At 42.3% G+C, this 13,509-nt stretch overlaps 1 protein-coding gene across 3 annotated transcripts; it reads right to left on the bottom strand.

Moving 5' to 3' along the window:
* Positions 1-580: 580 nt before the first annotated feature.
* Positions 581-12,383, bottom strand: LOC135255564 (zinc finger protein 143-like). 3 transcript variants are annotated; one of them, XM_064336909.1, is made up of 16 exons: positions 11,903-12,380; positions 10,151-10,298; positions 9,676-9,768; positions 8,961-9,056; positions 8,609-8,692; positions 8,208-8,416; positions 7,837-7,911; positions 7,613-7,732; positions 7,363-7,438; positions 7,101-7,231; positions 6,523-6,697; positions 5,789-6,016; positions 4,958-5,088; positions 4,318-4,476; positions 3,465-3,608; positions 581-1,907 (listed from the first exon to the last, which is right to left on the bottom strand). In XM_064336909.1, exons 2-16 carry the CDS (start codon positions 10,260-10,262, stop codon positions 1,824-1,826), a joined length of 1,917 nt encoding a protein of 638 aa, XP_064192979.1. In that variant the 5' UTR covers positions 10,263-10,298; positions 11,903-12,380; the 3' UTR covers positions 581-1,823. The 3 variants fall into 3 exon arrangements, with proteins under 3 accessions (XP_064192979.1, XP_064192978.1, XP_064192980.1); XM_064336908.1 differs by having other exon boundaries at positions 6,523-6,702; positions 7,106-7,231; positions 11,903-12,379; XM_064336910.1 differs by lacking the exons at positions 581-1,907; positions 3,465-3,608 and adding an exon at positions 3,684-3,944 and having other exon boundaries at positions 6,523-6,702; positions 7,106-7,231; positions 11,903-12,383.
* Positions 12,384-13,509: the final 1,126 nt, after the last annotated feature.

Raw genomic sequence — 13,509 nt, forward strand, 5'->3', positions numbered from 1 at the left:
TGTTTTTGGTTAAAAATAGCACTCCCGCTAATGTTTGTACATTAACTATCAAAATTAGGATTTGTGTCAATAGTAAGTAGTATGACATAAATTAACTAACCTATAGAGCATGTATGATACATCTGTAAAGCTTTGTATATTGAGGTTTATTAGGCTATATTTACATTTAGGAGATCCTCATATCTGCAGAGACTTAAGTGCACAGAAAATGTTTAGAAAAAAATGAACTGGTGCCACTTTGGATTACAACCTCTTTATATAACTTGGAAGTGGTAGGCCTACATACATAAACCCACAAAATAAACTATACCAAGAGAAAGACTGAGAATGTAGAGTTTCAAGTAGAAAATGGATTTGTGGAGGCTTATAGTTTTCAGTGTAGTGTAGCTTGCTAACATATAGGCAAATACCATATAAAATATTTTACAAGAGCAATGTTTAGTATTGAAACATTTATATTAATTGTCAAATCTAGTATATTACAAGATTATTACAATATACGCGGTTCATTTTCACTGGTAGTCCAAAATATTTCAGGAAAAACAACTTCACGAGGAACAGAACAGTGGAAAGCACAAAATAGATTTTACTGTTTTAATATTGCATAACCAATGCTTATCCATCACTTGTGCATAATCAAACTTTAAAATATATGGAGGATTTAAAGCACTGAATGCATATATACAGAGTAAAGACATCAACCAAGAAGAAAAAAAAAATGTATCAAAATTTGATAGCATGGTAATCTGTGGGGGTCAAACCACTGATCTGTAAACTGCATCAAGCCCTTTTCAAGGATGGACATGTTAAAGGGGATCAGCAACCCACTTGATACTCCAAAGTTTTGGTCAGGTTCCTTACTTCCCAGGAGAAGAAAAAAACAGCTTCACAGTGGCCCTTTTCATCATACAGTAGCATCAGCTAAAATAACTGTAAGGAGAAAAAAATGGAAATATACAGGTCTACTCTCAGAGGGCAAGTGTTGTGTGAGGGTGGAGTGTCCCTCAGTAGAATGATTTTAAGTACCAAAAAAAAAACACAATTTCTAATGGCAATTTAAACAATGTCAGTGAAGTGTAAGCAGGAGTTGGAGCAACTGTTTCTAGTCAGAAATGCAGTTGATAGTTTTCAAGATAAAAATATCTTATTTTAAATTGTTCGTCATACAATAACTTGCATATAAATATGACATTCTGATTCTGTTTTTCTCCTTTAGGTACACTGCTCTAGCACTCAGTTGAAATGTACGGTTTTAATATGCAAACCTGCCAGTTTTGGTATCTGAACGAAATGCATCTTGAAGGGAAAAACAGCTCTCAAAAGTAGTTTGATAGTTCTTAATTTCCCTCAAATTTATTATTAGAATGTGTATTTGTATTTAACTTAAACGATGCTACCCTGGAGAGATACTTGTTAGCTTCAAAATAATTAACTTTCCCACAGACCAAAAAAAAAAACGATTTGTCAAGAAAGAACACCCACTGTTAAAGGTGACTGTTGGCAGATCTGCCCAGGAGAGTTGAAATGTGGTTTATCCAGTCGTGTGACAGGTCAGTGCTTCAACTGCACTCAAACCCAGCCCTTTATCAGCCCCCCAAATTTCAATAATACATTTTAACAAGGAAGGACTAAATCTGTGTGACAAGATCCCCTAAGCGCGTGTTTAAAACATATGTACATAAATTACACAAGAACAAAGTCCTTTCATTTAATTTCAGCACTCAGTCCAACAACATCCACATTTAAACTACAGGAACCCTGTTTGATTTGGATTTAATTTCTAAGTTATTTAGCCCTGAAGAGTCTGTGCTGGTAAGTAATCGTTAATCATCGAGTCCGGGAGTATCCCCTTGTTGTATCCTTGAGGCTATTCTAATGGCTTCTTCCAAAGATGGCTGTTCGCTGAGCTGTAAGATAACCAAATACAAGTTTAATAAACACACACAGAAAAACCAGAAAAAACTAGTTCTTAAGACCTGAATTTCAAGAGTTCATAAAAATAAGTGCTTTTACCCCCAACCATTTCTGCAGTTCAATTGAATAATTCAAGTATTGCAAACATTGTTATTTTTGTTGAGTTTCACTAAATCAAAGACATGGAGACTCCCATTAACAGCTTGTGAAGTCATCCTTCTATTGATTAACAGGTATTCAAGTAACATCGTGTGTTGATTATGCGGAGTCATGCAGGTTGATTAGAAGTTAAGTCTGAGTTTTCCCCTCCACTTACCATTATCATCACAAAGGTCAGTATTCAGTGACATGCGGTTTAACAAGATGAGATAAGCATCTTCAGTACACACTAATTTGTTGCCAAATCCCCAGGACAAACACCACTAATTTGTTTAGTATCAAACACAGTGACTAGTATTCAACAATACAATGATACTACATCATTAAAAGTAGATTTTCCCCAAAATCATTTTCCAGTGCATTTTTAGAAAATCATGCAATTATTTTCATTTTTTAAATAAAATTTTATTTTATTTGTAAAATATTTTCATAGTCTGGTGTGAAGTGATATATAAAAAAGCGACAGCAACGATAACAGCAGTAACCGTGATTCTAAAAATAGTCATTTGGGTTTTGTAAACCATTCAGAATCAACTCACTCACCACCATAGCAATGTTACTACATAGAGTCCCACATCCATTTTAAAAAACAGATCTTTCCACAGACTCGTGGAGACCATTTCATTGGCCAATGCCATGTACTATAAATCATACAGGCATGCAGGGATCCTTGCCAAGCAGGAAAACCCTCTGTTGCCAAGCACAACAGATATACACACAGTAGCTCACGGGGCTGAGAAGGTGACGTATAGCAACAACAGTCTGACGTAAGCAAACATGGCCACAGCTGAAAACAGGGTTATTGCTTCATTTCATGTTTGCGTTGACCACACCCACCTCCTGCTTACAAATGCTAAACAGGCACTTAAGTATTGCGCTAACAGCGCGCGGCCCCGCCCTTAAACTGCAGCGGTAGGCTTGCTTTCGGCAGCGGAGGCCACAGTGGCAGAATCCTAATCTGGCTTCCATGCCCCAGGCCTCCCTGCCTCTGTGTGGATCAGCAGAACAGACAAACCCTGTTCCCAGTGATCCCTGGCTGAGGCTGTGGATTAGCCAAACAAACAAATGCTTGCCCTCCCTCTCTGTGCGAGATGGAATAATCAGTGGTCCATTTGTTGTCTTTTTACATGTTCTAATTCAGCTCTATACACTGGAAACCATTTATTATTGCTCAACAACTAATAAAGACATTTCAAAATCACGTTGTGAAAAAATTTTACTTGGAAATGAGGAAAAATATACTTTTTTAGCTGTTCCTGGGAGTTACATTTTTTGGAAATACAAGGTTTTGCGCAACATGAACAATACAGAAAAGAACCCTTATTTTTTTGTCTGCTTTATGGTCAGCTGTGGGTTGCTGGCTTCTGAACTGCGCGCTGCGGGCGACCCACCTGGACGGCGATCTGGGTGCCGTTGGAGGTGGCCAGCAGGGTGACGGGCTGAGGGCTGCCGGTCACCAGGTGCCGCTGGTGCTCCTGCACCAGCTCAGCCTGCGCCGCATGGAATGTGGCCAGGTCAGGGGTCACGATGGCCACCTGCAGCACACAATGACGCGCACGTTAAACCGGCCGGGGGCGGCGCGGACTAGCGGCGAGAACACTGGGCTTCTCTGACCACGAGACGGCAAGGTTTCATTCTGCAGGGTACTTCAATGAGGAAACACCATGCTGTTTAAAAATATTATGCAGCGACCCCACAAACTGGAAACATATTTAGAGACACTAAAAAGTTGAGTACTTCCTTGAAGACAGTTCCGTTTAGGGGGCAAAATTGACAAGCAGATATACAAATCAGAAATGTTGGACATTATTTATCCTTGTCCTCTGCCTGCAGGCACTCAGTCAGATCAGTTGAAATCACTCAGCAGAACACTGGGCAGCGGAGATGAACACAGCTGGGTAAACCTTTACTTTACTTACTGGCATTTAACTGACATTCTTATCCAGAGCAATTTACAATGCAAACATATGAGCAACGATCAGGGATCAAAGTGCAGCAATTCCCAAGAGGGAGAAACGTATAGTCCCAAGAGCGATAACATTAACAGCAAACCATAAAGTGCATTGCACACATGCCTGTGCATTACATTAATGAGACCAACTGTTTAGAAGGAAGTAATATGGATGCTTCCATATTTGTCAATAAAGCATTTATTGCAATTATGTCTGACTCCAGAACAGTCAACACATCTTGTTCCCAAGGCCTAAACTGTCAGACAGGAAACAAGATAACCGAGGAACGTACCTGGCCTTCCGTGCCGTCTGCTGTCACCATGGTGACCGAGTGCGTCTCGCCCGACGAAAGCACCGCCTCATGTGCCGGGACAGTGATGGTGGTGCCATCTTGCGTTACCATGGTGATCGTGTTTCCCATGGCCTGCATGTCAGCCTGGGAGATACTGACCTGAGCAAAGGGAACACCAGCATGTGCATCAGCAACGCCCTACAGCACGTCTATGAAGCCCTCTTTTTGTTAGGGAAGCCCTCTGCACATTAGGTTAAATGAGGCCATACTGTGCCACAGACCAGGTTGTGTCAATGGCACATGGACAAAGACGCATACACGATAGAGCACCTCATCAAGAATGTGAACCAACGTGTAATAATTGCACATGGAAAGAAGCTTAAAGGCATGGTGCAACTTTTCACTTTGTGGCTAGCTTACAAATATTTTTGTACTGGATGCACAGGGATGAAATTGGTATTGATCTTATCGTCCAACTACGGATAAGATAGTTAAGCCAAAGAGCAAAATTTCCCAAAAGGTTGGTCTATCGCTTTAATGTATGTTCTTCTCAAAGAATGTGATGTGATTTTGTAAAAAATATAATGCACAGGAACCTATGAGACTCATAAGTTAGAGATCGTTCAGAGGCATGGTCTACCTGCTGGGTTCCATCTTGGGTAATAAGGGACACGTGCTGTTGCCCTAGGACCTCAGTTGCCACCTGTTCCGACCCAGAATCCTCCTCTTCCACATTCGGTACATAGGTAACTCCAGGGTCATCAATGGCGTCTGAGTCACACCATCCAAATGACACACGGTCAGGCGAAACCAAAGATTACTCACACATATCAGCTACGTCACCTTAACAATAAGCCAAGTCTAGACAAAGAGTAAATATGCTGCGTCATAGCGAATTAGACCACAGGATTGCCATAAATGCTCTCTGAGAGAGTGTGTGTGAGTGTAAATAGGTGTGTGTGTGTGTCTGTGTAATTATTAGTCAGAGTTTCACCAATACGTCCATGAAAAGAAACTTGAAAAAATAAGGTACTCACGAGTCACAAACCATGACCTCATCACATCATTACATGATTTGACTCAAGTATGGCCACTATGGCTGTGATCCTGTAAATTGTTGAATCAATTTCTCACACTAAACAACAATGCACTCAAAGAGGACACAGGTGAGTGAACTCCTGTTTTTCATTATTGGACTCCTTCAATGTATGTGGTCCTCAAAATATACAATACACATTTAAACAGCAGGTGAATCATGGTCATTTACATTTATGGTCATTAATAGTTTCTGCAGTTGAAGAATTCTCAGTCATGCACCTTACGGGGGTGTAACAACAGTGAAGCCCCTTTACCCTAAAATTGCCCATTTGAACATTCATAGATCATCGGTTTGGGGAAATCTGGTTATAGCCTCATTTCCAGTCCTCCAGACTGAATCTGTGAAACCGAGTTTGGGACTGTTGTGTCTGACCTGTGGGAGGCTCAAAGTAGGCCTCCTGCTCCTCCTCGATGGGCTCTGTGTCGTTGTGTGCCGTGCGCTTGTGCATGGCCAGTGTGGAGATCTGCTTGTAGGTCTTGCCACAGTGGTTGCAGTTGTAGGGCTTGCAGGGGGTGTGGACCACATGGTGCTTGTACAGGCTGGAGTACTCTGTGAAGCGCTTGTCGCAGCCTGGCACCATGCACATGTACGGCTTCTCCCCTGCAGGCACAAAGCTCGCATTAACACTCCACCGCCAACAACGAAACCCACTGTCTCTGAACTACGGATTAAGAATCAGCATTCCTATTCCGCAATACCATGCAGATAAATATTCTGCAGGCTACGCGTTTGATTGATTTCTTAATGTACAGAGTGTACTGAAGGTAATTACACAGGAATGATGGATCATCTCAATTGTTAACCTCTTCAGAATGTGAATTTAATGGCCAGTTCAACTGACAGTTCTCCACAGAATGAAAAAAGCAAATAAACTCACAACAAAAAAGATACTAGATACTACAAGAACAGAAATTCCATGCACAGAAAATCAGCTTCTATCACATTCCACCATGAATATCTTTCTCATAACTTAATTAACCTTGCCCAAAAAGCCAGTGCCTGTCTGTTCAATGATGTAGTGAGAATTAAATTGTAAGTATTGTAAGTATGGTTGATGGGTGTGACTGGCCCTCGCCCAGGCGGAACAGAGGCGCAGGTGGCCTTGCCTGTGTGGATCCTCATGTGGTTCTTGTAGTTGGTGGCGCTGGCGAAGGCCCTTCCGCACCCCGGCTCGGAGCAGTAGTACGGCCGCTCGCCCGTGTGCGTGCGGATGTGCACCTTGCGGATGTTCGAGGTGGTGAAGGACCGCCCACAGCCCTCAAACGGACACTTGAATGGCCGCTCCCCTGTGGATCCCAGGTGGAGCACATTTCATCACATTATTACTCTTTTTAAAATGTTAATATTTACTTATTTATTTAAAATAAATATCCATTTACATATTAGCCAGATGATCAGCTCTGTATTCTTAAAGCCTTGGTATTACTGGATCTCAAAAAAAGCGTTCCAATTTGCTGGTTGATAATGAAAATACATATAAGGGGTGTAGGTGCTTCAAGGCAGAAATGCGTAACTAAGCAACACAAGAGACAGAAGCAGAACCTCCTGTTATCAACTGGGACGTCTTATAGTTAAGTGAGTAGTACAGTATAGAAACACAGGAGCAGACCATATGGTTTGCATGTAGAATACCTCTGATGTCACAATGGGGAAGCAGGCTACATGAACACTGGAGTGACACTACTGCACCTGTGTGTGTCCGAATGTGCTTCTGTAGGTCCCCTGATGTCTTGAATGATTTATGACAGTTGAACTCTTGACAGCGGTATGGCTTCTCTCCTGTGTGCGTCCGAATGTGGCTCTTCAAGCCGTAGCCTTGAGAAAATGATGCAGAACAGCACAGGTTTGAGAAACGGGAGGATGACACACACTTCACAGAAGAGATGGGGTAAATAAAACAGCAGGTGTGTGCAAACAGCAAGGCTGGCTGTGTCAAAACTGGTCACCTGTGGCAAACTTCTTCCCACAGCTGGGATGATCGCACATATACGGCCTGTCTCCTGTGTGTGATCTCTCGTGTACCTTCAGACAGACAGACACAATACACATGCGTTTAAAATCCATGCTATATAAAATGACTGCGCAGACGTGTGTGTGTGCATGTGTCACCGTGCGTGAGAGTGTCTGTGTGTGTGTGTGTGTGTGTGCACGCGCGTGTGTGAGTGTGTATGTGTGCGCGCGCGTGTGTATATTTGCCTTTAGGTGGTGGGCCGTAGTGTAGAGTTTGCCACAGCCCTCGTAGTCGCAGCGGAAGGTCTTCTCTCCCGCCTGCTGGGCCTTGAGCAGGCTGCGTCCTCCCTGACCCTGCAGCACAATCTGAGGCAGGACAGGAAGTCAGGTGTGTCACCAACACAAGACATACACACACACTAAACAAAAAAAAAAACAATGACATCACTGGGTGTCATCAGCCTAATTACCTGCATCTGAACACCTCTGTCAGGATCATTTCGGTTAATCAGCCCTGCTCCCATGACACACTCTGCACTCTCCACCTGGGGAAGGAACACTACAGTTCGTGACCTGGGACTGAGAGCAAAACAGCAGATGCTCTTTACCCAGATTATGATGCACACTTGCATTTATCTACGTTATTCTTTCTGGTTATTCAACTGTATTGGTAGACCGTCTCATCTCTGCAACACAATGTCTTTGAGACACTGTAACTGTAAAAAGCACTGTATGGATAAAACCCTGTGAATCCCAGTGAATGCCAGCACGCTGCACAGAAAGGCATGCCTGTGAAGGAGCTGTGCCATTTTTGATTGGTTGTGGCGGAGGACGGCCCTACCTTGGCAGTGTACTGCTCCAGCACGCTGATGGTCTCGGGGTCGATGGCACCGTTGGCCTGCAGGTCAGACACGGTGCCGTCGGCCTGGATGGCCAGGATGGTGTTGGTCTCCGGCATCTGCACGGTGTGCTGGATGTAGGCGGTGGTGCCGTCCTCCAGCTGCACCGCCTGCAGGGTGCTCTGGTCATATATCTCTGGGGCAGAGAACACTGGCAAAATATAAACAAAACACTCAGAAATTAAATGTGGAGATAACAGGTACTAATAATTAATAGAACTAATAATACTAATACTAATAATAACAATAACAACAAGTGTCCACTGTCGTTCATGTGTGTATGTTCCTGTAAGAGTAAGTGTGTATGCACGTGTGAGAGTATGACTAGGTAGGAAGCATTTACCTTTGGGCGTGTGCTGAATGTAAGCTGTTGTTCCATCTTCCAGCTGCACAGCCTGGCCATCCTCTAGTCTCAGAGTGTCGCCTCCTACAGCATCAAACAAAGGTGAGCCCACCTACCTTCTCACCCGTCTCTGCTTCTCTGAGTCTAAGCCAGATTGCTAATAACAGGGAAGGAGGCCTCGTTCTAGTTTACTTCCAAGAAGGAGAGCAAGGGAAAGCAGCTCTTACCCTCAACCACATCAATGAACCTGAAAAACCTATTCAGTCCTTTTAGCCGTATACTTAATTGGTCAAAGGGTTACTTTTCTGAAATACAAGCCCCATCAACACAAAGGTAACAGCTTGCAAATCACCTGCTTTTGGCATAGAGACATGTTGAACGTAGGCAGCTGATCCATCCTCGAGCTGGATAACCTGTCCATCCATTAACCTGCCCTCTGAAAGGGAAACTGCAGGAAGGAATATGTTACACAGAGCATGTCACACCACCTCAGCTGAAAGTACTGCAGTACACCTTACCACACCCAATCAAGCAAAGCTTGCCCTGGCAGTTCATTAAGGTACCCATCAATCCAATATACTGAAAAATGATTTGTGGGAGGCAAATCCTTTTTTTTATCTTGCATTACACAACAGCCTCAGCAGCCATTGTTACTGGGGGAATGTGGCCTTTCTTTTCTAAAACTATGAAAACAAGCTGTAGGGGCAGTCCTCAGATGCCGCATTGAGTGACTCAGGTACTCTTTCCTGTCGGAGACTATTTGATATTTTTACGGTTGCTTGTACAGTACATGCCGACAGCCCAGAACACAATGCATTAAGCTGAACGGAGATGACGGTATACTTTTTCTATCAAATCTTGCCATTTTTATTTAAGGATTCCAACTGTTGCACCTGAGTTACAGTTAATGTTCATTTTTTTAACAAAACATGATATATTTTTTGAATATCTAATCTGCTTAAAATAATTCATTATTGAGTAAATGCTCATAGACCATTCAGAGCAGCTAGCCTCTCACTGGTCACAGTATGTCTGTTATTTCTGGAGAAGGATGGGGATAAACTTACCTTTCGGACTGTGCTGTATATATGCTGTGGAGCCGTCTGCAAGGGTCACAGCCTGCAGACTTACAGTGTCCATACTCTCCATTTGATCGCCATCTGCAAGATAAGATTCTTACATATTTTTTCATGTGGCTTGTGATAGGAGCACATCACTACACCATCATCTGATAATGGTGCTATAAAGAAGCTACTGCATTAAGCTACTGCAATGCTCAAATTATGACACAGCACATCACATCGTCCAGTGTAACTGGTGAAACAGATCCCTGCCTCCTCTGCTAATGTGTGGCACAGAATGCCTGTAGTAGATCACCAATGCAAGCACTACACATTGGTGCAAGTTTAGGCAAGTTACTTCTTCTAGAAAGTTCTCTGAGATACAGAAAAGGTGCCATAGAAGTAAAATCCAGAATTATCATCCTTAGCATGGCTGAACATTAATGGGTCACTCCTGGAGGCGACCCCTCCATGACCTCACCTGCCACGGCAACGGCTTCAGCCAGACAGAGCGTGACGTGCTGGGCGTCCCCGCCTGCATCCTGGAATTCTGCCATTCCCTGCGCGTCGTGGTTAATCTGAGCTAGCAGCATGATCGCCCAACACACAAACACCCTGTGCTCAGGTCACTGCAAGAGGTCAGAACAAGATTCGCTGTTTGTTATGTTTCAACAGTAAACAGCAATGCGTGCTGAAAAAGTGACCTTTCCTCACAACTGACTGAAATAAAAGGGTTACCTGAAGGGTTTTTTATTTCTTTTAAAGTACAACAGAGGGTCAGTGTTGCCTTTCAAATCACACCTTCCTAACTAGAATACTGCAGCAAATTGACTAAGGAATCTTGATTTCCTATCTTGAAGTGACATGCACACATATGAACATTTTGCAACGTGGAGGATAACATCTTAAGTGGCACAGGCAGTTTATTTGGGCCAGGGGTGGGTATGCAACATGAAGCAATATAAGGCTGGTTTATTTGGGAAAAAATAAAATAATGATAATAAACACTTTTCAAACTTAATTTTGGCAGCATTGATGGCACATACCAATTTCCATATGGGAAGGGTTTGTTTTCATGTGACAGTTCAATGCACAATGCAGCATTAGGCGTACTTTGCAAGCTTTGAACAGAAGGAATCAATTGTCTGCCAAATTGCCACGTTGATCAAACGGGAACATTACATGTCTTAACCACTTGGAGAAAGCATTACAGGACATGTTATAATGTTTTAGAGACTTTAATTTCATAGTGCCAAGTCATATGTAAAATTACACATATCGAAAATTAATTACTTGTGCCTCAGCCCATTAATTCTCAAGACATCTTATTATTTTCTAATTATTATGTGAAGTCACCAAACCAGTTCACTTGCTTGATCTTGACTTACGTTACATTTAGCCAGCCAACTAGGGTAAAACGTCAGTATTACGTCGTTACAGGCTAAGTCTTTAGTAATCATGTGTGCTTATAATGAAGACCTTTCAGAAGAGAGAAATTATAATGATAAATAAATAATATTTTGCTCAGGTGCATTATGAATATGGTCTTCTCAATGTAAGCAGGGTGCGTATAGCGGGAACTAGGCGCTTGCACGGCTGTCCAACCAGCGAACTGATATAGCGTTTTGTAGAACCGCCACTGAGAAAACTGAATGTCGTTAGACCAACGTTAGCTAGCTAACCCCATTGAAAGTCCAATAAACGTTAATCTACCCAATAGATTACTATAAGAAAACAAATTATGCTTGATTACAACGCCACGGCCAACGATGTTGATGTTACAACAAAGTTATTATAGCTACAGTTAGCTAGCTAACCAACTTAGCTTTCAAGTTTGCATTTGTATAACGTAGCTAGTTAACTACCCTTGTCCAAATTGTTGAGTTCATATGGTTTAAGCTGTTAACTATATCATAATGTGTCCAAGAGGGAAATGGGCTAATATGCACACTAGTCTAGTTGTATTAACGTTATTTCAGTCTGGGTAGCTAACGTACTCAGCTAAAAATTCCAATTTAATAGAAGCAGAAACAGTGCACGACATAGCATCGTAAAGAACGCGGAATCCATTAATTAATAATAAAACATTTCCGAGTTTCGGTCTTCTCCGATTTGTGTTTTATTGCGTATTTTCCCGTTAGTGTGCCAACCCAGACTCCATGTATGCCTTTCCCCACTGGAGATGGCTGTTTGAAATAAGGCACACTGGGTAAAAACACATTTATATACTAACCTCTGAAATTTTCCAACAATTCCTCCGTCCGACCACCATGCATCAGGGCAGGAAACGTCCAATGCTGGTAGAGCCCTGGAACATGTATGGGAAGAAAATCCGTCTCGACGTGGGCTGAACACAGCCAGCATTAGACACCGATTGGCTAAAACGTTCAGATGACGAGTTTACGACTTTACGAATTGGTTTAATGTATTTTCGATCACTCTTCGAGCACGAACTACCAGCGTTGAAGGTTTGTTCACACAGATTGAGGGGCAAGGTCCAGACGCCATTCTGGTCTAGGACTTGCATAAGTGTTTGGAAAGTGGCGAAACATGTCGAATTCTCAGTTTTTGAATATTATATATTCACTATGCGTGTTAATTTCGAGGGTCCTTTTAGCAGCGCTAAGCGTCGCTAGGTATTAACATGTAGTTAACTCCCGAAACCCATGTGATGTACTCAAAACGCACTAACGAAACGTTTGAATTTCCGGGAAAGTGTCAAGCGGCCATTTTGAGAGGGGTTACCTGATTGAGCGATGCTGTATGGGCAATGCAGTGAAAAGCAGAAGTGTCGCTGCTGTAGGAAATGTCGCATTTTGGACGGTGAACTACTTTCATTGGAGATTGCATATTTAACTTTAACTGCTAGCAATGCGTAGGAAACGTATACATAGCAAGAATGAACACTGCTGGAGTACAAGTTTAAATTCCAATCCTGCAATGACACCGTGTTTCTCAAGCGGGCTTAATTCCCTATACACAATGGGTAACAGCATAGCAATTAGCCGTACATTGACGTTGGGGGGAAAAGCGCAAAAAGAACGTTAGCAGTGAAGTCTTGGCACGCAGCGTTTAGAAGTTTGCCAGCTAGTCATGAGAAAGACGAGGTCAGATTAAGTTCTTATCAACCGATAAAATTCATGTAACTTTATTGCGCACTCTGGCGCAGTGCGTTATGTATATGGACTTTTAAATATAGGTTTTTATTCCAGTAGGCTATTGCGTAATGGCATAAATTAGACATCAGCATTGACGGTAGACAGACCGGAAAGCCGCAGCAACATAATGCACAATGAGGCACACAAAATGCGTCCTTGTAGGCTTCTGAATTCGTGAGGTTTTCACAGCCTTGTCATCTTGACGTCCAGTTGTGGTCAGACCAGGAATAATACAATTCACACTTAACCGACAGAAGGTTCCAGACGAAATGTCCCTCAAGCGTAATCTCTTGAGAGTCTCTCAGAACTATTTTTTATTTTACAGTGAAGAGATGTGTAATTATATTAAACATTTCAGTATGTTTGCCCTTTTGTGTATGTGGATGACATTTATTGACTACGGACAGAGCAGTGGCCTCACATCTTTACATTTAAAAACCTGCATCCATGTTCCTTGCATCCCACAACCATTAGACAGATTTCAAGGTCTGGGCCAGTGTTTGTACAAACGGGACCAACAATCCCAATTTTATGCATCACTTTTGTTTTAGAACAGAAAAGATTATCCAGTTTTAAAAATTGAGTTCAAGTGCTGAATAATATTAAAGATAGGGCAAGTGCTCCCACAAACCTGAAAATGTATCATTAAATATTAAAGACTAAAGACCAAGAGGACAACTGT

This window comes from Anguilla rostrata, chromosome 5 (genome assembly GCF_018555375.3).
Source record: "Anguilla rostrata isolate EN2019 chromosome 5, ASM1855537v3, whole genome shotgun sequence".
Lineage (NCBI taxonomy): Eukaryota > Metazoa > Chordata > Actinopteri > Anguilliformes > Anguillidae > Anguilla > Anguilla rostrata.